Source organism: Colius striatus, chromosome 5, assembly GCF_028858725.1.
Source record: "Colius striatus isolate bColStr4 chromosome 5, bColStr4.1.hap1, whole genome shotgun sequence".
Lineage (NCBI taxonomy): Eukaryota > Metazoa > Chordata > Aves > Coliiformes > Coliidae > Colius > Colius striatus.
The window spans coordinates 4,623,698-4,649,205 of NC_084763.1; the positions used below are offsets into that span (position 1 = coordinate 4,623,698).

The following is a 25,508-nucleotide window of genomic DNA, read 5'->3' on the forward strand; positions in this document are numbered from 1 at the left end:
AAATTTACACAATTTGACATAAGTACTTGAAATTTGCTTTTCAAGTTGTGTTTTTCATAGTTCAAGAGGTTCTGCTTGCTATTGGCATGACAGAACTTGGCTGTTAGAACTGCAGAACCCCTGAGTACTCTGCAGTACTCAGTTCTGCAAGAGGAGAGGATTAGAAATTGTGTTTTAAGAACAGCTTGCATGACATTTGCAATCTTTTTGCTACCTGTTCTCTATGTCCACTTGCTGTGGATCTTTGTATGTACAGCCTTCTATTTCAAAGCATATTTATATGATTTACATGAACTAAAGCAGCACAAGGTCTGGGATGTTTTGCTCACGATCAGGTCCAGTCTTCCTGTCAGTGATGGTGACTGCCAGCATTTGCTGCTTGAAAACAAAAATGAAAAGTATTCTGGAGAACTGTGGTTTGCATCTTGCTTGTGTGTTTTAACTCATGCAAGCATAGGTGTTACACGTTTAAATGTTAGATCTGAGTTTGTTGTGTATTACACATTGGGTTGTTAGGTTTGAATTTGTTGTTAAACTCAAGGCCTGAATGATATCATGAAGTAATAAGTACCACAGGCGTACCTGTCTTCTCAAGGAAAATAATCATCTTTTTTATTATTGTATTTCTAACAACTTGTTGGTTAACCTGTCCTCTGTTGAGGAATGGGTATGTAGAGCAAGCAGTTAGACGATTTTTCTTGTCTCCTTCTTCTTGTATCTTGATAAAGGTCTTGCAGGTCTTGGAAGTCCCCAAGTAATTACTTTCTCCTTGTTGACATGGAAGTTTAATTGAACAGCGGTAACGTGTGGCAACTGGTTTATTGGCCAGGACTGCTGAGCTAGATGAATTGGAGTAAGGAGTGGGGAATACTGGAGGAAGTTCTGAGAGGGAGCGTTATTTCCACTGTAGGTGACCAGTCTGGATCGTGAGAGAATAAATGATGTAAGTTGCCTGGGATGTAATGGATCTTTCCTTTGGGGTAAACACTCGATTCTGGCATGCAGTGTGTTATGCTGACTACTGAAAGTGAAGATGTGTGATCTGGGAACTCTATGCTCAACTCTGCTGCATCTGAGAAGACTCTCCATTAAATGCCACCTTGGTTCTGTCTCAGAACCAGGAAGGGACAGATCTGGAGGGAATAGGAGTACGAGAACTGATTTGATAGACTTGATCAGAAGTGAGGGAAAGGAGGATAGTAGATTCAGTAGACAAATATGGGCTTTTTATCAGCAAGGCTGAATTAACTTGTCTCAGATTTTGGCTATCTAAATAGTGCTTTTGCTTTTTGGAAGTTTGCAGCCATTTATAGTGTTTTACTAAACAACATAGCAGTTGTCAACTAAGAAAGCAGGTAGGAGTTCATCTAGTTCATGGAAACAGAAAATGCAATTACTGGTAAATTAAAAAGATGGGATTTAGGAGGTGTTGACTCATCTGAAATGTCAGGGAGTTTTAGTGAAAGTTGGTTGCAGAACACGGAGAGTGACCTAGAGAGAGAGGGATGAGTCATCTTTAAAGGCTGACCTTCCTGCTGTGTTAAGGGAACTTCAGTCACAATGTCTGCGCAGTCAGGGATAAATTTGCTTCCAAAGACTTAAAACCCAGGGAGTACACAGAAGATGTGCATAACTTTAGCTTTTATTTTGGATCTCATTAGAATGAGAGAGTTGCTCACTGAACTGAAATTTAGTGTCCTGGGATTGTGATCTGGTTTATTTCAGATTGGTTGAGACTGGCATCTCTCCTCCAATATAGAGATTTGAGTTGGGTTTTAGGGTTGTTTGGTTTGGTTTGGTGTTTCTTTATTTTTTTCCCTCAAAAATGCTTGTTTTCCCAAGGCTGTGAGATATATAGTGGAGGAAAAAAAGATGAAGACAGTGAGTTCTAAATCCTTAAAGAGCAGCTCAGTTAGTTGCAAAGTAATAATAGTTGGATGACGATATTACTGTTGATACTGGCTGTTCTCAAACTCTGAAGTATTGAGAACAGTGCTACTACTTGCAGTCAGACTCTCAGGTGAACTTCAAACACTAAATTAATTCCCCATTCTGAGGGTGTCAATAACAGTAGACGTTGGCTGGCCTTACTGGGTTAACCTGGATGTTCACCTATGTGTACATGAGTTTTAATTAAGCCATCTTTTATGTCTCTCTTGTACTCAATAGTCACTTGAAATACAAGATTATCTGACTTTGTACAGTAGCTCAAAGTGTTTTGTGTCTGACTCAAATCTGCAGATCTGGTTTGAACTTGAGCTGAAAAGATGCAGGATGGAGAAATGCAACTTGTCAAGTAGAGCTCTGTGAGTCTGTTCTTGGCTGTTGGCATGTGGCTTTTTTTTTTTAAGCCCACCAAAACTGAACAATTACCCTCATAATTTTTTTGTTTTGAGCAGCTTTCTGTTCTTGATGCAAATCACACCTGGTAGGAAGTAATACAAACCTATGACTAAAATTCTGGTTTTTGTAACGTCTGTGATTGTGAGTCATCTTTGGATTTCTTATCTCTGTATTTTAGCTTGTTTTATTCCTCAGCTGCAGTAGGAAAAGAATAATGACTGGTTTTATGTCAGAACAGCAGACTGTTTGCCATGCAAGAGAGAAAATTGGATTTCAGACTACCTGTTTCTGATAGTGTAGATAATCTGTCTTTTAGGCCATTCCTTGGCATTCTTCTTTGTTCTGTGCTTCCTGAAGAGTGAGTTTTTCCTTAGCTTTGTCTCCGTACCAAATACAGAAAGGTAGAAAAATGTAACAACGTTACAGGTACTTTACTAAAATACCTCCCTGGCTGGGAAGTATTTGTTTTGGCTTATCTTCAGTTCAACAAAAGGCCAGCAGGAGGAGCTTTCAGTTTCCAGAAAGGAAGAGAATATTCGAAGTGTAATTTTGCAAATGCCGAGGACAAGTGGTTAGGATGTTTGTCTGAAATCGTTGCAAAGGGAACAGCAATTTTGACAGCATATAAATGTATAAGGTGGAAGCTAGAGTTTAAAATTATTTGAACAAAATGAAGATACCGAGATCTGAAAAGAGAAGTTTCAGAAATAAAAATGTCAAGTCCTGCATTTGAGAAACAATAACTGAATGCACAAATGCAGGATGTGCACCGTGTGATGAAGTAGCAGCCTTGAGGAAAAAAAATGTGTAGGTTGCTTTGGATCTGAAGTTGAACACACTGCAACATTTGCCTTTTGGGTAGCATATGCTGGCTTAAGTTGTAGGACTGTAAGTTCCAGGGCAGAAAAATGGAATGAAAGAGCCACCTCAGCCTTTATATTTTGGTTACTGTATAGATCCTGATATTGCCTTAGTCTTTGTTAGCAAATAGTAGTACTTTAAATGTCTTTGTTGGAGGAGAGGTGTTTGACCTCTGTTGAATTACATGGTTCCTTTCAAGTTGTTTGTTTCATCTTGGCTATGTGGGAGCTACTTCCCATATTTCACTGTAGCAAGAATGTAGTTTGACCTGTCCATATATGGATCCAGTTTTAGTTTTCAAGCTCAGTGATTTTTTTCTTGAGTAATAATTGCGCTTTTTTTTCATGTATTATTTATATTCTGTTTCTAGAATGTTACATAAACTATTGAATGTCAGTCAAGCAGGCCTCCAAAAGACAAGGGAAACTTGCAAGAAGCTTTAATTACTTTCAGTTTAATTAAAACTAATTTTGTTCAGCCTTTAATTAGGGGTGTGGAATACATAGTCTCAAACTCTCAGGCCTCTCTTGCAGAGGTAGAATTGACAGTTCTCAAATTGTTTTGCAGCTTCAGTTTGTGTAATCCAGCCTAACTGTAGTCCTTGTTGAAATAGCACCTCTGCTTCTCCTGTGATGAGGCATCCTCACTGTCGTTCTTGAGGTAATTCATAGAATGGTAGAGGTTGGAAGGGACCTTCAGAGGTCATCTGGTTCAAGCACCAGTTACCTTTTCATTGATGTTGAATTCATTTTCCTGTGTTCAACAAGCTGATTGGACTGATGCTACAGAAGACTTAAGCTCATCAGACGAAATATGCCTGCAAGAGTGAGAACGGGGCCATCCCTTTAGCTTGCAGTTGGGTTGATTTGGGTGTGAGTAGAGCCCCTTTCCAAGCGCTGTGGAGCGCACTAGAGGTTCATACTTTGGAACAGAATTCACCACAACCAAGGCACGTGAGCTGTATGTAGTTCAACATGTGTGTTGCTGATTTAAGCAGATTCTTTCCTTGGCTGGTGAGTTGTGATGGTGTGTTGTGCCTTCATGGCTGTGGTGCTAATGCTTGTGAAGGCTGCACAGTGAAGTGACTCAGGGAAGAGATCAGGCTGAGAAGGTGTTTTCTCTTGTTCATGTGTTGGACTGGTTTCCAAAGGTAGGCTGCCATTTGGCTGTGTGACTACTTGTCTCCTCACAGTAGAGGAGCTGGTGCAGGGGCTGTCATTAACTAGCAGAGAATGGGAATCCCTCTATGTTTAATACTATTGAAATAAGAGGAAACAAGAAAGAATGTGAGACCTTGGGCACAAAAATAATGGTATTGTTTTGGAAGAACTAAGTCCTAAAATAAAGCACTTCTTTGTTTTGCTCCATCAACATGCTTAGAAGGGCTTTCAAGTGCAGTTTTCTTGGTAGGGGCAAAAAAAAGCTTTTGAAAAATTACTTCTTCTAAAGAGAAATACCATACATCTCATGGTCTTCCCACTGAGTCCTGCTTTTAAAGAAGCTTTGTCTTCAAACTGTTTCCACTGTAGCCTGTAAACTTTAAGCCAGACCATCTCAAAAAGACAATATCTTTAAAAAATCAGGTGTTGCTGTACCATATACTTCTTATATGCTTACTGTCCTTGGAACAGTATCTATGAAAATCTTTTGACAGTGGTCAAGGAGGGAACTTTTAATATGCAAATGAAGCAAACTGTAGATATTCCCATAATGAATCAAGCTAGAGGCAGTACACCAGACATGTTAGAGTACTGATCCACAGAAAAATCTGGAGAAAGCTCTTTTAATCTGAATTCACATCAGTTAGAAGATGATGGGAGATGATGAAATTACAGAAGGCTGTAAACCTTTTTCCAACAACCATTTTGGTGTTGCACTAATGTGTTCTTCAAATTTATTAAATGTTTATTACTTAATGTGGGACGGGCAGGAATGTTCCAGTTCCCGTCTTGGGGAAAGGGCAGAAGAACAGACATGTATGTTTTTCTTTAATATACTTCACAGTTTTTATCACAGCACCATGCTTGCTTGTTTTGGCTGCTATACAGGAGAGGTCAAACTAACAAAGACCTCCCAGATCTATGTCTGTGGGGAAGGACCTCTGATGAAACCAAGCCTTTCCAGTGCTGGACTACACTTCTCAGTCTCTAGATAAACATGACTGATTCATTTAGTAAACCTCTGGTAGTGTGGTTACTTGCACTGTGATGCTGAAATGATTTGTAGTTGGCCATCACAGAAGGATTATAAAGGAATATTGTAAGAAGCTTGGTAGCCTGTACCCCTTTTGAGAGAAGTGAGGGTTGCAGCTTATGTGTAGTTTTAACAGTAGCAAAGGTTTTGATACTGTCACGAGAATCTTAGCTGTACTCCAAATTATAATTGTAAAACATTGCTTTGAAGTCAGCAGACTTGCATTTTTAGATAGAGGAGGCTCTCCATTTGCTGAGAAACTTGTGACTCAAATTGTTGAGCTTGAAGAATGTTAGATTACTCCCTCTCTGCTTACCACGTGATGTGATAGACCTTTTAAAAATAAACAAAAATTAAAGATTGTACACATTTGTGTTGTGTGTTGTTTGTATCCTTAGAGATTAAAGGAGCAACAGAATGGAAATAATGTGTTCTCAACTAATATATCTGAAGTTTAGATGACGTGTGTGGTAGCTTCAGCAGCCAGGACTGTGAATTTGGCTGCTGTCAGCAGAGGCAGCTGCCCAACTGATGCTGAGTGGGAGGATTGCAACAATGCATTTTCTTATACATGAGAGACTGAAGTCTGAACGTGACTTGGCTGGGACTGAAGAAACACCTGGGTTGAAGAAATGATCCAGGAAAGTGGAAGCTTCCTTCTGTCTTTTGGAACTGGGAGCAAGTTTTGGTATCTGTGAAAGCTTTTGGGTTAAGGGAGGGAGTGGAATATTACTACATTCAGCCAAGTGGGTGATGTAGAGAGAATTGGGGTGAGAAACACTGAAGAGAGCACGAAGTGATGGAGTATCTCGTGAAATAGAACAAAGGTGTATTCAAGGAGATGAAGAGAAGTAGGAAGCTTTAAGAAGTGAAGCAGAGGACACTGCACCCACATATGTGTTTTAGTTTCATGTTCAGGTACCTGCAAAGTGCTTGTGATGATCAGAGAATTGAGAAAGTACATCTTTGGGCTGGGCTGACAGTACTTAAGAAAAATATGTGATGATGTCCTTGCCTGTGTCTTTTTCCATCACTGCGGCACTGGAACAATGCTTGTTCTTACAGGGCGTAGTTGTTTGGCGTGCTGGTTTGTGTTTGTCAGCTGGTATTTAGTGATACCACAGCAATCCCCATGGTGACAGGAAGTCCATGCTTTAAGTTCATTCTTTTGGAGTTCCGGGTAGTGACCTCTGTAATCCCCCATTAGATTCTCTTTCTAGTTTGCAGGCTGTGATCTGGAGAATCAATGTTTTCATATACGTGTCAGAGATCCTATGACCAAATCCAAGGGCATTCATGTTAAGGTCATTTGACAACTTACGTAACTAGAGATGGTTTCATGGCAGCATCCTGCCTGTAGATGTTATGCACAGGGCTGGGGAATTACAGAATCATGGCAAGAATGCTAGTAAGCATGCTTGGTTAAAGAGCTATAGTTTGAAGAAGAGTATTTCTTTTCCTAGGAGAAAGTTAACTGCTCAGAAGTTGCTCACGAAAGAGTGATGGCAGAAAGTATGTAGGAGGAACAAGCCACAGAGCAAGAAATAGGCTCAATTCCTAATCAGTGGCTCAGTTCATAATCATATTTTCATTAGAACATATCGATTTCAATAAAAAGTCTGGTTCTTTCCAAAGCAGATAAAATATTTTTCAGTTGGCTCGGTGGTTTTGCTGTGATATGAGAAATCATGGATGGTCCTGAACCTTGGCTTGTGAAAGAGCAGCTCAACTCCAGTTCAAATAAGCCTCAATTTCTTTTCCATTGTGAATCTCAAAAGCAATATTTAAATGCATCAAACAATAGTGAGCTGATGAATCACTTTCAGCAAACAAAAGCTCTTTCTAGGCAGCAGGCAAAAGGCTCAATAAATGCAGAGGAAGAAACAGACCCAGTATTTTGATCCCAAAAGAAATACATCAATCATTGAAGCTGGTTGAGCAAGGATGCTAGTGAGAAGTTTTTCTATTGATAGCAGAGAGCCTGCCTTGGTACATGGTCCTACATAGTGACTGAGAGCTTGCAACCTTTATCTTGCCGATCAGTTCTGCCTCAACTTGTGTTTTATTTATTTTTTGCCTTAAATTTTTTGGTTGGCTGCTGCTCATGTGATTTCACATCAGTTGTTGAGGACTCCTTCCAAAGGGCTGCTTGAATACTGCATAGATGATGCCTACCAGGAGATGCTGAAACTCAGAACATTATGTGTCAAAGCAGAGGCGTGTTAAGAGCAATTTACAAAAACAGTGAGAGGTAGTTTTTTCGGTATACTCTATAGTGGTATGCTTCAGCTGACATGTTTTGAAATGTGAAATGAGAGCCAGTTTGGGCCAATTTAGAGCAGTTTCCCATAATTTCTTTCCTGAGGTCACATCATACTTTGTTAGTTTGTACATATCATGACATACCTGTTATCTTTTTGAAGCTGCAAGATCGTAGAGGACTTCGAGCTAAAGAATAACCATCATATTGTAGATAGAAGATTGCTCCTTTAAGATTGTAGTAACCTGTTCCCTTACCTTTTACCTGTAAAGGTTATTGTTTAGTAGCTGTCAGAGATGAGAATTTCACAGCTGTGTTTTGTTACTTTTGCATTTCTTCAGGCCAGGTTTAGTCTTGTATCTTTCTGTGACTCAGGAAAGCTCTATTTGATCCCATGCAGTCTGAACTATATATTTTCATGCAATAAGGGTGTGACTAGACACAATTATTCATCAGAATTTTTGACTTAATAGTATTTACTGTAGTGGCTTTTGTACGTTAATTATTGAAGTAGAACCCTTATAACATTCTTTAAACAGGTCTTTGAAAGATAAAAAGAGCCAGCACCATATCGACAAGTACTTGAATGGTTAATGAAGATAAATGTGACTTGTAAGAGGTGATTAACCTTCACCCATTCACAGTGAGTGATACAAAAGTATGGAATATGCAGTCATTTTCTTAGTGGGTGCTCTTGACCAAAATAAAATCCTTTTACACAAATTAAATACAAGGAATCTGGTTCCTTGTTGGCAGTAACAGTCATGGTAGGATGAATAGCTGTTTCTCTGGTAGTCAGCATGCCTATGACCCTTAGGTCAAGGGTTCAAATAGTGCATCTGGCCATAGTTTTTACTGGGGTGAGGCTTTAAAATCAAACAATCCCTGGCCATGACCCCAACCAAAACCAAACTGACCAATTAAAAAAAAGGCAAGATCCCTTCCAAACCCTAGTTGCAAGGCACTAGAGGAATTAAGAAATACTCTCCATCTTACTCAGAACTCTTCTTTGGGATGTTGAATAGATCTGTATTGAAAACCAGCCATGAGTTACTTGACTTCTTAAATTCTATGAGTGACTGCTGTTTAGAATGGTAGGAGTCTTCATGAGACATTTCAGAAAGATAATCCAGTATGCAGAGAAGAGAGAAACTCTCTGGAAGTACCTTCACAGAAGGAAAACATGCAACTTGTGCATTAATAGACCCCGAAGTACTTGCTTGGAAAAAATGTCTTAGAAGTTATCACTGGAAGACAACTTCAAGGTGGGGCTGGTAGTCAGGGGGCAGAAGCTTAGGAAAACAGCTTATATTCAGAATGAATTCCTGTCTTTCAAACATCACTTTTCAATCTGGAATTTTGTCTTGGGTATCATGTAGTTTGGCAATCTGGAAAAGAACATTAAAGGAAGGAGCTTCTGGGAAGCCTTGACATTAGCATAAAAGCTGACCTTTTTTGTCTAAGTTTTCAGTTACAGTTTTGTTTTCCCATCCTAAGCCATAGATGCAGTGACTTGTTGGCAATACAGTAATTTAAGGTGGTGATGCCATGCACTTCTATTTGCTGTTCTCTGGTTTTTTGTGTAATAAAGTTGTGTACATTGCCAAGTAATTTTTATTAACTTGGACTTAAGTACTTTTTGCCTCCAGTTTAAAAGGAGATCTGTCGTACTAATACTGAATTTATTAAAATCTGCTTAATTATGTGGTTGTTTGAGATCTAGATTTTGTGGGGAACTTATTTGTTTAGTTTCTTGTGGAAACAAGGCTCACGTGGTGCTGTGTGTGTGGGCCATGTATATCATGCATCTCCAGACAAATATTTTTGGCTTCTTGTCTAACGTGGACAATTGTGACAGATAAGGATCTTCAGGAAATGGAGTTGTCCAAGAAAATGTGGTTCCAAGTTTTATGAAAGTAATAGCTAATAGAGTACAGTAATTCTGCTCACGTCTTCCTGGGGAAAAATTTTGCAGTACATGTCATAATACAGACTAAAGAGGAGGAAAAACCTCTTAAAAATGCCCAAGCCTCAGGAGGTCCTTCCTTTGTTACTGACAACTTCATGGGTAGCAAATTGAGGTAACTACAAGGCAAAAAATGCAGGTTGTGGTGTTCATAGTGAACTGTTATAGGAAATGAAGAATCAAGTTATGGAACAACATGCAGGATAGCTCAGGGGGAAAAAAAAAGTGGCCTGGCTTGTTAAAAGAATTAAGCTGATCATTTCTGTTTGTGTGTTTATCTGTTAGTGGATATAGTCCATTCATAGCTGGGAACTTTCTCACAGTCCTCACAAATTTAAACTTCCTTTTATGTCTTGATTTTATGTCTTTCTTAACAGAAATAAATAGATAAGTAAAACTCCCCTAGCTTAACAAGCAGGTGGACAAATGGTGTGGTCTGAAGAGCTAGGGAAGACAGTATTAGCTTCTCGCATTTGCTTTCTTTTGGGAGTTTGAAAAACAATGTAATGACCTTAGTGGATGAGCTAAGTAGCCAGATTGAAGTAAGCTCTTAGCATCTGGGAATCTGTTTAAACCATGTTTTGTTGTTTGTTTTTCTTCTCCCAGTCTGTATTAGTACTTCTGTTTGGGGGCTTAGTTTGTGTAGCATTGTAAGTTACTTTTTCAGAGTCTCTTAACTGCCCTCTCCCCCTTATTTTTCTCTTCAGTTTTTATTGGCGAGGCATTCTGGTTTTTTCCTTATGCACTTTAGGAATCTAGCAGAGGAGGAAGAGCCTATAGCCTTAATGATATCTGTTCCAAAAGAATGTTGGTATTCGGAGTTAGACCTCTAGAGTCCTCTCTTAAAGAGGATGAGGGACAGTACCACAGTACTAAAATATGATCCAGAGAGAAGGAGCTTCCAAACCCTTAATCATTGTAATTAATCATCTTAATTTTAATGATTTGTGGTTGAAAATACTAAGCCATTGTACTTTTAATATTTGCTTTCCTTCTGTTTTAAGACAAGTATTGAAAAATCTGAACTGCTCAGGTGTATGTAAATATGCTTGATCTATGACAAACATATTTTGATAACTTTGAATGAAAGCTTTCAAGAGATGATCAGCTTTCTGATTGGAACTTTAGGTTTAGATACAATCTGTCAGCATGTATATGTCTAATTTATTTAGAAGACATTCTAAAGAATTCTTTAGTGATGTTTTGTATATCTAATGCTTTTGTTTCAACAGGTGGCATTACTGGGATTAGATGTTCTAGGTGCCTTTGTTGACAGACTATCAGGACGCTTTAAATCCTATATAGGAACTGGTAAGTGAAATCTAGCTTTATTTTTCTTAAGACCAGAAAGTAAGAGGTGGTGGGTTTTTTTCTCTACCCCTCCCTTAGCAACTGAAGTGGAAAATACTGAAAGCTTTCTGATCTAATTGTAATTATATGCATCTTACTGCTGTTGGAATTGAAATAATTGGATATTGACTGGTAGATATTAATTTGTCATGCAGTCACTGATTTCTAGGGAGGTGGGATGTATTTAAAGCTTCTAGGAATCTTTTTCAGTAGTTATTTTCCTGCTGTATAGTTGCTTACCAGTCCCTGAGACCGGTAAGATAAAAATGGCATCAGAACATCAGTGTTTCAACTATGTTAAAGGTAGAAGGTTTTATTTGCAGTTGATGTTAATTACAGCCTTATGCCTCTGAAGCCTGGGGTCTCAGAGGACTACGTGGTCCATCTCCCGTTAGATAAGCGGACTGTAGCTTTTAGTAGTCTGACTTTTTATGGGATGAAAAGAAGTATTATCTGTTATTCTTAGGTGAAATATTTACTCAAATTAATTTCAAGTTAATGGATCTATGTGTGCCTGAATGTGAAACAGCTGCTCTGGGACATTAGGAGGAAACTGCACTGTTCAGCTCATTTTGCTGCTGTCCTTGAAAAGAGACAGTGGTACTAGGGCATTAATTTTGGTGTTACATCACTGGCTGTTTTTAACAGAAGTTTCTAGCTTACTGTCCTTTTCTCAGATTTGTGTGAATTATCTTACATTTTGTTCCCACATCCCCAGCCATCCTAAGCTTCCTCTCCTTTATATGTTTACGTTTGTATTTAAGAGTTAATTGTCGAAACTTGCAGCTTTACAAGTAGCAAGTGTAGTTTACTATGTTATTAACTGAATTGATTGGAAGCATATTTCAGGATGCTGTAGAACTACTGTAGTAGAGTGCTGCAGAATGTAAACCTATTTTGTTGTGGGAGGGTTTTTCTTTGGCTGGTTAGTTTTGTATTGGAGCTGTGTAAGAGAACTGGAGGCGTATTGTGCTTTGCAGAATACTGATTTCTGAATAGTCTCTATTTGTAGCTATAAACAGTGCTAGTCTTCAGCCTTTTACTCTGCTTTATTTTACATTTTAGTGGTGTGCAGAACTTATAATTACAGTAACTTTATTAAAGGTTGGAAAGATTTTTAAAATGTTTTCTGGTTTTGGGGGTTTAGGTATGAAATGTTTGAGAAGAGTTGGAAAACACTTTTCTTGGTAATGGATGAGTTTGAGATCTAAGCAAACAGAAGACTTGCATCTCAGTACTTAGTAGCACTTATGTCTTAAAAAGAAAGACTACTGGCACTGGGTGACCATGATGCATGTGTAATATCAGTATACATCTGAAGCTGTGTGTTGCATCAGTACTTGTTAGAAAAGCTAAGTGGTAGTGCCTTCAGCTGAAATTGGTCTTGTGAACGTCTCCAAAATCAAGACCTTGAGGTGCATTATTCTGAATATGCAGGTCTCTCTTGTCCATGACTAGCTTAGATAAAAGCTCAACAGACACTGAAATGTTAGTCTCAGTAAAGGCAGAAACCAGTCTTTATTTTAGATGACTTTTTAGAAGAATGCTTTACAGTTAAAATTATCTTCAGTTGGTAGCCGGCTCTCCAAGTGCTGTAACAAGATTTGGATCACTTTCAGGTTTTATCAGTGAAGCAGTAATACAAAAACTTTATTGTAAATGTCTGGGAGTGTGGATAGTCTGGAGTTTGAGAGTAATTAGAAGCACACTGGTGAGCAAGAAAACTGCTTCCTTCAACAAAACTTAACAGAACGTGGTTCTGTTGACTCCGCAGATTTGGCTTCTGACGTAATCAGACAATGACTCCAGTAAATCACACTGAAGATGGGTGTCTGGCAGTGATCTGTTTGTAGATGCCAGAGAAGAAAAAAAGGATATGACAAACACGCAGTGACAGCTCCTTCAGAATGATGTTGGAGATGTCAGTGGCCTTTCAATTTAGGGCCAGCTGAGGCAGATAATATCTCCAGTGTCTCTCATCACCTTGTTTTCCTACAACTTTATCTTGGTTAGTTTTTGAACTTACATATACCTTTGGCTTCTACAGTGTTCTGTAGTAATGCTCAATTAAGCAAAACACTAATTTTGACTCACTACCTGGTAACTTGATGTTTTCTAGATCTTGTGTTAGGTGTGAGGCATCATTTCTTCTTGACTGCCAGTCTTCATTTTATAGATTTCTTCCATGCCTTTCTGCTGTCCTTCCCTTTGCCCTGGCCCACAGTCTCAGTCTAATTGTTTCTTGTACACAAATGGTTCCATAGTCTTTATTGTTTTCCCCTTTCACCTACTTGAACTAGGAGACAACTTTCTCATAGCTCCATTGGAACTTTTAGTAGTATTTTATATGGCAGGCATTTACTTTATTCTGTTTTGATCAAAGAAATGTGAGTATATTGTTTTTTGAAGACAATAGAGCTTTTCCAGACTATTAAAATATTACTTCAAAATAATCAAAATATAATTAACTTTTCCTTTATTGCAGTAAGTTATTGTAGGTACATTCATTATCACCCAAGGTGAGGATTGCACCATGGATAGAGTGAAGGAAGGAAAATACCTACCTACTGCTTTCTGCCTATTTAAAATACGAATCCTATTTTCTAGGTGAAGTTTCACTTTTATAGATATATTTTGTCATAAAATACTTGAACTTTTAGTGTATTTTAGTCTTGACTAAAAAGCATTACATTTTGATGAACCTGAGATCATAGAATCATAGAATGGTAGGGGTTGGAAGGGACCTTTAGAGATTATCTAATCCAACCCCCCTGCTAAAGCAGGTCCCACCTAGATCAAGTCACATAGGAACATGTCCAGGTGGGTCTTGAAGACCTCCAAGGAAAGAGCCTCTATACCCTCCCTGGGCAGCCTGTGCCAGGACTCCCTCACCTCAACGGGGAAATCGGTTTTTTCGTTATGTTTAAATGGAACTTTCTGTGTTCCAGCTTCTTCCCATTTCCTCTTGGCCTATTGATAGATACAAAAGAAAGGAGTGATTCCCCATCCTCCTGATATCCACCATTGAGATATTTGTAACTATTGAGATCCCCCCCCGAGTCTCAACAAGACTAAACAGCCCCAGGTCCCACAGCCTTTCCTCGTACGGAAAATGCTCCGGTCCCCTTATCATCTTGGTGGCCCTGCACTGACCTCTCTCCAGCACTTCCCTGTCCCTTTGGAGATGGGAAGCCCAGAACTGGACACTGGGCTCCAGATGAGGCCTCACCAGGGCTGAATAGAGGGGGAGCAGAACCTCCCTCAACTTGCTGGCCACACTCTACTTGATGCACCCCAGGCTGCCATTGGCCTTCTTGGCCACGAGGGCACATTGCTGGCTCATGGTCAGTTTATTATGAGCCAGCACTCCCAGATCTCTCTCTGCAGAGCTGCTCTCCAGCAGTTCAGTCCCCAGCCTGTTACTGGTGCTTGTGGTTGTGTGTTTTCATTCATGGTGGAAGTATAATGGCATATTACCCAGCTATAACATGACAAAATAACTCCTAAACTGCTCTCCCCCCACCCCCCATTTAATTTCCTGTTAAGTCATGATGGGGGTAAATTTCTTGAACTGCATAGAAAAACAAGTGATGTGAATGGATATTAATTTCCATGAGTATTATGGGGTTTTTTTGCTAAGTAAAAGACATGAATGCTTCATTATTATTTCCATCTTTGCAGCCTTACATATATGCTATAAATTAGACTTGGTCAAAAGGAACACAATAGTTGCAGGACAGATGCTTTTTGATACTCTGAAGATCACGTTAGTGATCTTTGTATTGAAGTCTAATGCCTGATAAGAGACTTAATTCAGTTTCCTAGGCAACAGTCTCATGATGCAGTAACTTTCTTCAAGGTGTTATCCTTCTATGATTAAGCACATTGCACACTCTGCAGCTGGCATCATTGTTTTGGGAACCTCGACATGCAAATTTGGAATCTTCATCTTAGTGCTTTCAGTGAAGATGCTTTGAAGTACTTTGCAAGCAGTAACTATCAGGGAGTTAGTTCCTAAGACTATATACTGAAAAAAAGTGAAGCAGATTAAGGAGTGTTTGAGTGTTATATCTTTCAGTATTTAAAACTACTGCTTGTTCTGTGATTAAAAGAGATTAGATAAGAGCACATAATTACCCTGTCACAATCTCTCTTCCCAGGTGATGGCATTAATTATTAAAAGATAATATATCAGAAAGAAAAGAGAACTAGTTTTATGGGCAAATGTGGCTGGATGAGAGAGTTTCTGGGCAAAGTCTCTACTCCTAGTTTTGTTTTCTAAAGGGAATTAATGTTATTTTGCGCTCTTGTTATTGTCAAAGGAACAGGAAAAGAGAAAGTATTACAGGTAAATGGAATCTGTTTTAGTTTTAAGGTTGTGTTACATACTGACTTCTGCACATATTGCACTATCCATCAGTCTATAATTGTCACTCACTGTCACATGCAACCTTAGAAGATGTTGCAAAATATATTTTGCTTATCTGCAAAACAAAGGTACTTGACACTCATAAAAGACCACAGGTACATGTTAGGTATGTACATGCATGTATAGATACACATTTTACATACAAAAGCCTCATATGTAAATGTGTGTGTAGTTGTAATAGCAGTCTCAAAGTCTTGCTGTAAAAAGAAACCAGTGGGCAAAAATCATTTTGAAGATCAATGTAGTGCCCTATGCTTAGATGTGAAAACAATTTGAAGTGTTTAGATTTTTTCCCAGGTGACTTCTAGAAGTGGTGGGAGAAGGTTTGAATTAGACTCTTCAGAGTAATTTAAATGCTCTTTAAATTTATTGTCATAATTAAGCATGCAAGTGCCTTGCCTGATTTACTTGATAGCAGTTGTAAAGGACTTGAAATGTGGATTAATTTTCTGAGTGAATTTGGATTAAAAGCATTTGGTACAAGAACTTGGAAAATATTTGTTTAAGTGACATTTAGATAAGTAACACCCAAGTTAATTTTTACTTTCTCCTGCATAATCATTGACATTTTGGGGTGGTAAATCCTCAAATGTGCAGATTAATCAAGATGTGACTCTTCAATAAGTGATTTTAATGATGTATGGAGAAATGCTATCCTTAACATCATGAAAACCACAAAATATTTTAGCATGAGCTACCATGACCATATAGCATGTAGAAAAATATTGGATGTTCAGGTTCTAGGGACTGATCAATTTCTATTCTTGTTTTTGATCTTTATTGATTTCATTTAAATGTTGAGACTAATGGCATGATCTGCTGTAGAATTCCAGATTGTAAGTGCGTGCAGATCACCTAATATAAATCCTGGAATCGTTTAGGTTAGAAGGGGTCTTCATCTGGTCCTGGTCTGCTGAAACCTCAGACCAGAGAAGACTGTGAAATTAAATCATTTAAGAAACTGACATGCTCAGATAATGTAAAGCAAGCTTTTCTATTTATGTGACAGAAGTCTCAGGGATATTTTGTTCCATTTAAAGGCAAGTCAGGTGTTTGTCTGATGCTGCCTTTTGATTTTGTTGAGTGCTGACCTCAGGAAAAGCTGTGTTAGGTATGTGTTGTGGGATTTTCTTAAACCAAAAAAAAATGAGGACTCTTACAGAGTTCCTTTCTTTTTTTTAGGAAAGGCTTTTAGAAGATACTTCATTATTTCTATTTTTTGTCTTCAGAGTTGATGTTTTGAATTGCTTTTATGTTTTAAAATTTAATAGAAAGGTCAACTTATTGCAACATCTGTGAAAATCCTGCAAGAGTAGAGAGGAAAGGCTAGACTAGAGTAAGGAGAGGTCAGGAGGTTTGGAGCTGGGAAAAGAAGCAAAAAAGGATACTGGGATGGACCCGAGAGTCCCAAATGTTGTCAGAAGCTTTAGGTAGGCACATGTGTTTACCACTTATTCACAGGAAGGACAGATAATACAATTGAGGTATTTCTCACTATAGCTCCCCCCAGATGTGTCTACTATTTGGGAAAAAAGGGATGAAGGTATCAGGAATGCAAATTGAAACATGTTTGGTGGACATCCATTTCTGGTTGAGTATTCTGTAACTTAATGGCAACCAGCTTCAAATTATTTCCTATTGGAGCTTACTCTGGCAGAGAAGATCAACTACTAAACTTAAAACCAGCTGGCAGTTCCTAGCTTTCAACAGCCTAATTTCATTTGTCTGATGCAGACAGAATATATTGTGCCTTACATGGAGGCTTACAGAAACTTGAGATTTTGGGGGGAAAAACAAGTGAAGCCTGCAGACATTTGGGCCCTTCAATACCTTACACAGCAGACTGTCCCTCTCTGTCAGAGCTCCAGGAGCGACAAAGGCTGGTGTGTTCAGCAGCATGCACTGAAATCTGCAGGCTGTGTCATAGCTTAGTTTAACTCTGTGACCTCATCCCTGGTCAGTGGCTTCTAGTAGTCTTTGGCTGTGCTTGTCTTGGTGATTTGAGCGGAGCCCTGGTATCTGCAGCTCCAGTCAACTGACTCAGCATGCTAATTAGTCACAAAGGGGCCGTATTACCACAGGGCTGGCACTTGCTGTGCTGGAACAGCTTCTCACTGGTTGTTTGTTTCCCTCTGTGAATAAAGCTAGAGTCGCCTTCAGCTGCCCATCAGTCAGGTTCACCTACTAGACCTCACGGATAGCGTGTAGTACTGGTAAAGGGTCAGTCTAGAAGTGCTGAAAATAGTCATGGAGAGTACTGTGGGGAAGAAAGATGTAATCAATAAGTATAGGTTTGATTGGAAGTTTATGGGAGGGGTCAGCTGAATACTCCAAAACACCCTTTTTGAGTTCTCAATGTTTCTTCTGTGTCTACAAGATGAGCAAAAAAAGCCAAACCCGAGTAACTCCACAAAAACTAAACCACCAAACAAAAGAAAAACACCTCTCAGACACCCCCACCAAAACAGCACCCCACACCAATAAAACACCAGCAAAAAGACCTCAAAAACCCCTTCTCTTCAAGCTGCAAACTAAGTAGCTGCCATAATTCTTTTCAGAGGAGAAAGAGAAGAAAAGATAGATGAAAAGTGGAAAAACTTTGTAATGGTAGCTAAAGATGACAGTGGAATATCCAGAACAAATAGAATGAAATATTCAGATTAGGACAATTAGCAAATGTTCAGATCTAGCAGGAGGGGAAATTCCAACTTGAGCAGTCCACTTGTCCAGTAATAATCATGGTACAGAAATGGCTGCTGTTTTTAATGTAGGAACAGAGGACTGAGGAGACTTCTTGAGTTACTGATTCTGTTCCCTTTCTTTTGATGGCAATTCTATTGTTTAGTTATTACTAAAAGTCAGTAAGTGCTGTTAAAATTCTTTCGGATGTCCTTTTTAAAAAGTGGGGCAATACAGTTAATTCTGCTCAAAGTAGAAAGGGAAAATGATTTTTTATAGCAGTCAGCAGCTGTGAGATATCAGGCAGCAACTATAAAATCCTCTCAGGTGTTCAGAAATGTAACACCAAATGAAGCAAAAGGTGATTATAGCTACCACTATATCTTTGTTGTTGGAATATGAGTAGCTCTCCAAAAGACTTGAGGTGAGCATCACGCTGGTTTTAGAAGTTTGGAGTAAATGGCATGGTAATTGCAAACCTGGCTGTAGCTTAACTAGCGTGCAGGAGCAGAAAGATGGTCTGAGTGTTATGGTCTGTGTTGAGTAAGTTCCACCTAAATGATGTGACTGGTGCTTGTAGCTCTTAGAAGACTGTGAATCAGATGAGAAACAAAAGCTAATGCAGAAGGTTGAGCTGCTGACAGGTCAAGGTTGCCATTAGCATATGACAGTGCTTTTTCCAGATGATGTTTTCATGCCTGTACTAACTTTAAAAGCACCATCCTGCAGGAGATGTCATCTCCACCAGTTGCATGTCATTTCTGTTTTTCTGTGGGAAGGCCGTGTTCCTGGTCTCATCACCCCTTGTTTTGAAGAAGAGGCACCGACAGTACTGGGGAGAAGAATCTCCCAAGCCTGTGTGTAGGCTCCAGATGGAGGACTGGGAACCAGTACAGCCAGCTGTCTTGTGCAGTGCTCATCTAAGTGCTCATTCAGATAACTTTCCTAAATACTGTAACATTGATTTATTTATCAGATGTAATTACCAACTTCTCTCTGGAGAAGGAAGAGAAAAAGAAATGACAAATCCTTTTGCTATGAGTGAATTCTGATTTTTTTTTTTAATACAGGAAACCATCGGCTATTGTGCCATTTCAGTTAAATGCTCTGTGAGGAAATTTGTTTAAATGAGTAACTTTTAGCAATACTTCTGCTGAAGTAAGGGTGACTTTCCACAAGATACACTGTGTGAATAGGAGGATTTAGAACTTTTACATTCGTTTTAGTTAAACAGCAAAATCCCACTGATTTTTAAACAATCCTTTTTTCCTGTCCCACTCTTTGCCACTTGCTGTTGGCCTAGTGTTTGAAGATTAAGTACCTCAATTTTCAAGATGAGAAGCTTGCTTTATGTTTAGCCTGTTGGAGGATACTATTTTCTTCTGTTTCAGTCCAATGCATTTGGTTTTGGTCTTTTAATACATTTAAGACTTAAAATGTGTTGACCAAGTTAAAATCGGCTTTTGTTTGAGTGAGATGTATCTTAAATCCCTTTCAGGAAATATCCTGAAGTATTAGAAAAGCTTTGTTGGGTATTTAAATGTTTAAATGTTTGGGTTTTTTCCTCTCTCCTATAGTTCTTCAGCCTTTGATAGATCGTATGGGAGATGCCAAAGACCAAGTTCGAGAGCAAGCACAGAATCTTATCCTGAAACTGATGGATGAAGCAGCACCGCCCATGGTATGCTTACCTAATGTCCATTCAAATGTAGGCTTCCAGTGAGCTAATGACTTATGCATGAGCTTGACTTGGAATATGTCACAATGTTGTGGTGACTTTTAATGATGTAAATGTTCAAGACATTCTTAATGGTTGGACAGGATGTATTCTTCAGCTAAAGATGAAAATCTGGCACAGTGTTTCTGCAGTTTTTGCGTATTGTAACTAAATTCTGGGTACATGTTTTCATCTCATGTGTCAGGACATGAGTTTAAGCATGTTGAAAGCATCCTCCTGGGTTTAAGTTGGCATAATGGGAATAAATAAGTTTTTTTAGTTTCAAATCTACTTTAGTTTTAGCTTTGTACTTGGATGTGTAGAAATAGTCCTGCAGCTGAGACAGTGTGTTCTAACTTCAGAAATCTGGTTTTCTAGATGTATGAAAAACGTGCCGGGTGAACCGTGGGCAAACTGGGGTGGGGATAAGTTGCCCTGTGACTTGTTCTCTTAGTTTTGAGTTGAGTTAAAGCTCTTTATAGTTCATAGCATTTTGTGGCATTCAAGTGGTAAATCTTACATTTCTACTCCTTGAGTCTGAAAGATGTCGGATTGTTGAACAGGAGTATATTGTGTAGGCAATGATATGTGGAGCTCTGGTGACTCTGGTTTTCAGTAGGAACTTACTACTTGAGTTTTTAATTTCTGAAGGAAATCCGAGTTTGAAGTGAGAAGTTAGTAGAGAGCATCTTATTATTTGAAAACAAAAATGAGGGTCTTTTCTGTGCTGATTGCTGGCATGGATTATTCCTACATACAGGTTTCTATCATGTACGTGTTTGTGCCCAGGGAAAAGGATTTTTGCAGGCTTAAGTTGCAGTGAGAAAATTGTTCTCAATTACTTTGCTTGCCTGATAGGAAAAGCAGGTAGGATGTTAGACAACTACAGAAATGTATTTCTCTCACTTCTAGCATGAAGCATTTAACCACAGATCTAACTGGGATTTGGGCATCAAACTCTATGCACAAAGACGTGCCTTTACCTTTCCATGACATCCAGCCTTGACGCTGCTCATTGACAGAGACATTACAGCATTTTTTCATGCCTACATGCAAGTAGGTCATGAGTGACTTAGTCTTGTGCTCAAGATGCTCCTGAGTACCTGTCATGCAGACTTGAAAGTAACCTACCTGTACAGTAACACCATTTGGATAACTGCATGGCAGAGCATCTTGGAAACGCCTTCATTTGAACAATTGCTGAGAAAGAATGTAGTGATAGTTGCTTTGTTGTTAAGCCCTCATTGAGAAAGAATTTTAGGTTACTGATCCATCTCTCAGTTTCTGAAGAGATATTATTGACACTGAGGTGGTGCAAGGAAGCTTCCATCCATCCCCTTTGAACGTTATTTGCAGCATCAGAAAGAAGATTAATGGGGTCCAAGAAACAGCGTGTATAATTAGGAGAAGGTATAGCTCTTCTGGTAACTACCCTGGGGTGGGAGAAACCTAGCTTCAGTTGTCTGCTCTCAGGACATGTACCATGAAAAATTTGGATGAAAATCATCAATCATCATCACAGCAGAGACCAAAACTGAGAAGTCTTTTCTGTGCCTCCAACACTGAAATACAGAGTTTTAGGCTCCCTTTGCCGCAGAGAAACATCCCTTTGGAAGAGCTGGGTGGAATAACTTTTGGGGGATAAATCCTGTAAGTCTCTCTTTAATCAATTCATCTTGTCTGTTCTAGTGTGTTGAACAATATTTAATTTGCCCTATTGTCAGTTCCCTTGTCTTGTTTTAGATGTCTGGGGTTTTTTAGTTGTTCAGGAGGTTAATTGGTTTTTTACTTACTAAATGAATGAGAAATAGATGCAGCTGATTAGGGGCAGGAAAGTATAGAAAGTGTGAGTAGTATAAATGCATGAATGGGATGAGAGGTTAACACCAACTGCTGCTAGTAAGTTCTGAGAGCTGAAGTTTCTAAGCAGCCATTTGAATGTCTCTGTTTAGAATAATTCAGTTTTTAAAGTCAGTGTAATTCGGTGAAAGACAAAAATTTCTCTTCAGTTAGTTTTGTTGGTGTAAATACCCTACAGTTCTCCCTCTCTACCTGTGTTTTCGTACACCTAGCAAGAAGATTTTCTTTTTCCCATGCTTGTCTGGGACAATGGGTTAGTTGGAAGGATGTTTTCTTCTGTGAAATCCTGTTCTTTGTTGTTAATCTGTGTAGTGTTGGCAAGACGTATCCTGTTTGTCTAAGCTTTGTTTTCCCTAAATGTAATGAAGTATAAGCAAACAAACAAGAAACCACAGCTGGGAACAAGGCTCTAAGTGGAAAATGTTACATCTGCTCTAAGTGTGCTACATGATGAATAAAGAGGATGCAGTGTTCCCTGCTCTTACGCAGGGTTTTGTTGATCAAGTAGTTGTTTGTGAGGTTTTTTTCTTTCGGAAAGCCCCAAAGGATTGTGATAATTGTATCTAATCCAATTCTAGCAGATATATATGGAATTGTTACACTTTGCATTTGCACCACTTGAGGGTTAGGAATGAGGGTGGTGCTTGGGCTGCAAAACTGTGCTATTGCCAATGTGCAGCCATCACTAGGCAACGCTCCCGCCGGATGCTGCCGGCTGGCTGCGGCTGTCATGGCAGCGCTGCAGCTGGGGCACTTGCAGTTGCAGACTGTGCATCTGCTCCCAAATATCCCTGCGAAGCCTCCCCTCGCGTAAGCTTTGTGTTCACACTTTGCACGTCGTAACGTACAGCTAGAGAACGACAAGGAGATGGAAAGGTAAAAAGAGAAGCTTGAGGAGGGAGAGATTTCAAGGCAGGCAAGGAGAAACGAGTGCGCAGGGAGGTAAAGGAGGGTTCAGTGAGGCAGAGTTGTACTAGAGGAAGCAGCACCAGCGCAAAAGGAGAAATGAAAGCAGAAGGAAAATGGAAGCAAAGGAATTGGAATGAATGGGCAAGAAATAAATGGAAAGTAAAGGTGAAGTGGACAGCAGGAGTATGGATAAGGCTGAAAGTGCTGAAATGGATGAGAGGGAATTTTGGCAGGGAGACAGAACATGAAGCAAAGAGAACATAGCAACTTCTGCTTGAATCAGTAGTTCCTAGTGTTCGTGTTTGTTTGGTATGAGTTAACTGTAACAATTATGTATGTTTTTAAGATCTGTTTCTCAAACAATAAAAACACTTGTCTAGGTTTCTGAAGGATGTTTTTTAGAAATCGGTTTTAATTTGGAATAATGTGTCTTGTATTCTGTACTCTGCATCTCAAAATGCTATCTGGGAAGTGATTTTACTTTTCCAGTGGACCTGTCTTGTTATTTTTTTTGCATCTGTTACAAATGTAATTATAAAATATGGATATAATGACGTAGTTCTGTGCTCCTGGTAACCAAAGACTATTATTTCTGTTTTTATAGTACATTTGGGAACGTCTTGCTGTTGGTTTTAAACACAAGAATTACCGATCCCGAGAAGGAGTGTGCTTGTGTCTTATTGCTACCTTAAACATGTAAGCTGTTTATTTCTGTGGAGATGTAATGGTTCTTACCCTTCTTCTGAATGTCATTGTTCTCTGAAACTAATTCTTCAGGAAGTTTGATTCAATTAAGTTAATAAACTGGAAAAAAAAAATCTAACAACCTGTGAGCTTTCTGAAAGAAAGAGTGAAGGTACAGAACTTGGATCTTACTTAAAACTTGACAAAGGATTAGTAAGAGAAAGTTGGAGCTTGATAGATGTAAGTTTGTATTTGATCATTGCTAAGCTAAAAGTTCAGTTCCACCTACAGAAGTATTTTCTATTGTTCTGTACAAAAAACCCCTATATAACGTTTTCTTTTTTTAAGTTACGGTGCACAACCATTAGTCCTCAGCAAGTTGGTACCACATCTGTGTACAGCACTTGGTGACTCAAACAGTCAGGTAAGGATTTCATTACTTACTGCTGCATCCACTGTGATACTTTGACAAAGAAACTTGAGCTTTTAAGAAAAGATGGTAGTCTTGTTTGTATGCAACAAATGGTTATTTTCTATCATGAGGAACAATAAACCCATTTTCTTCTGACTCAGTCCATCCATTGGAAGATGAAAGCAGAGCTGCAAAGGCCACACTGATGCAACGTGCTGGCCTCTTGAGTTTTATCTTCAGAGATTAAAGCTAGTCATTACTGAAAATAATTTCTTCTTATAGAGCATGTTGAAAGAAAAGAAGAAAGAAATACTGACAGGAAGAATTGTCTCCAGAAGGATCCCCTACATGAGACCATGAGTCTGCCAAATTTGCTAAAGATAACATTATCATGTGTAATAATTTCCTAAATGGAACCCAGATGGCATCTGAGGACATGCAAAGACTGTAGTTAAGATTGGTTAATTGAACAAAAACATCTGCAGTGAAAATCAGGATGTAGTTCATAGTGTCAACATCTGAACTTCAGAATACCTTGAAATGGAAATGGATAAGATCTCTCAATTTATCTGAAGTAGTCAGAGAGAACAGGCTAAGAATACAGTAAGGAAGAAGGTAGCATTGGCAGGAGATGGGCAAATAAACAGGATGAGTTGTTCCACATATTTTCTTGGTGCAGCAAAGTCTTTGTCTCTTCCATGTAATGTTGCATTGTTCTATTCTAGAGAAAATCTGTTAAGGACTTGTCTTGTTTGCTGATCATTAGTAAAGATGCAGTTCATATCTTGATAGAGCAATTGTGGATTTAATTCACACTGTCACAAAAGAACAATACTGAAGTCATTCCAGTAATCCTTTATAGAGGATAATGGCAAATACTAATATGCAGTTTTGGCAGTTTTTATTGTGATGACTATGATTTAAAGTTTTTCGAGACACTCAGTCTCCTGGCATAAACTCTTCTTTCCCCCTCCCTGATCTTTTCATATTCACAGTCTTTGTGCTGATGTGATGCCACATAACTCCTGCTGAAGGAAATATAGAAAACACTGGTGGCTTTGACCCACTCCTGTGGGCAGTCAGGTCATTACTTGTCCAGAATAGGCTTGCTGCATGTAGAAACAGATGAAAGCAAGATGAAGGGTCAAGACTGAGTGCAGAGACTAACTTTTGGAAATATGGTCTACCGTGAGAGAGTCCTAAATAAAGCACTTGTTTGTTTGGGTTTTCTTCACAAATATTATTCTTAATTCAGTCCCAGAAATTTCCTCTAGAGCTATTCATTCTAGGATTTTTCATTTACCATCTGGAGACACTCCAACGTGGAACAAATACCATCTTGAAGTAACAGTTGTATTTCCTTTCTCTTCCACCACACGACAAGGGGTAATGGAAAGAAGCTGGAATGCAAAAAGTTCCACTTAAACATATGGAAAAACTCTTTTATTGTTGAGGTGGGGGAGCCCTGGCCCAGGCTGCCCAGGAAGGGTGTGGAGGCTCTGTCTCTGCAGATCTTCAAAACCCGCCTGGACGCATTCCTGTGTGGCCTGATCTAGGTGGGACCTGCTTTGGCAGTGGGGTTGGACTGGATGATCTCTAAAGGTCCCTTCCAACCCCGACCATTCTATGACTTTAAGTGGTAGATGAGTGGTTTGTCAGCAAATGGTGTTTTGGTTTCTGTAACCATGAAATTAACCATCTAAACTGCTTTCACAGGTGCGAGATGCTGCCATCCTAGCCATTGTAGAGGTTTATAGACATGTGGGAGAGAAAGTGCGACTAGATCTTACCAAGAGAGGAATTCCTCCTGGAAGGTGAGTTAGCTGTTGTGATTTCTTAATCTTG

At 39.1% G+C, this 25,508-nt stretch overlaps 1 protein-coding gene across 4 annotated transcripts in view; it reads left to right on the forward strand.

The window, feature by feature from the left end:
- Positions 1-25,508, forward strand: part of CLASP2 (cytoplasmic linker associated protein 2) — a 135,605-nt gene that overhangs the window by 2,459 nt on the left and 107,638 nt on the right. For all 4 annotated transcript variants that reach the window (XM_061996435.1, XM_061996433.1, XM_061996432.1 and 1 more), the window contains exons 2-6: positions 10,856-10,934; positions 19,659-19,762; positions 23,172-23,263; positions 23,600-23,675; positions 25,380-25,477. In XM_061996435.1, coding sequence (XP_061852419.1) covers positions 10,856-10,934; positions 19,659-19,762; positions 23,172-23,263; positions 23,600-23,675; positions 25,380-25,477 — 449 coding nt within the window. The remainder of the gene's footprint in view (positions 1-10,855; positions 10,935-19,658; positions 19,763-23,171; positions 23,264-23,599; positions 23,676-25,379; positions 25,478-25,508) is intronic.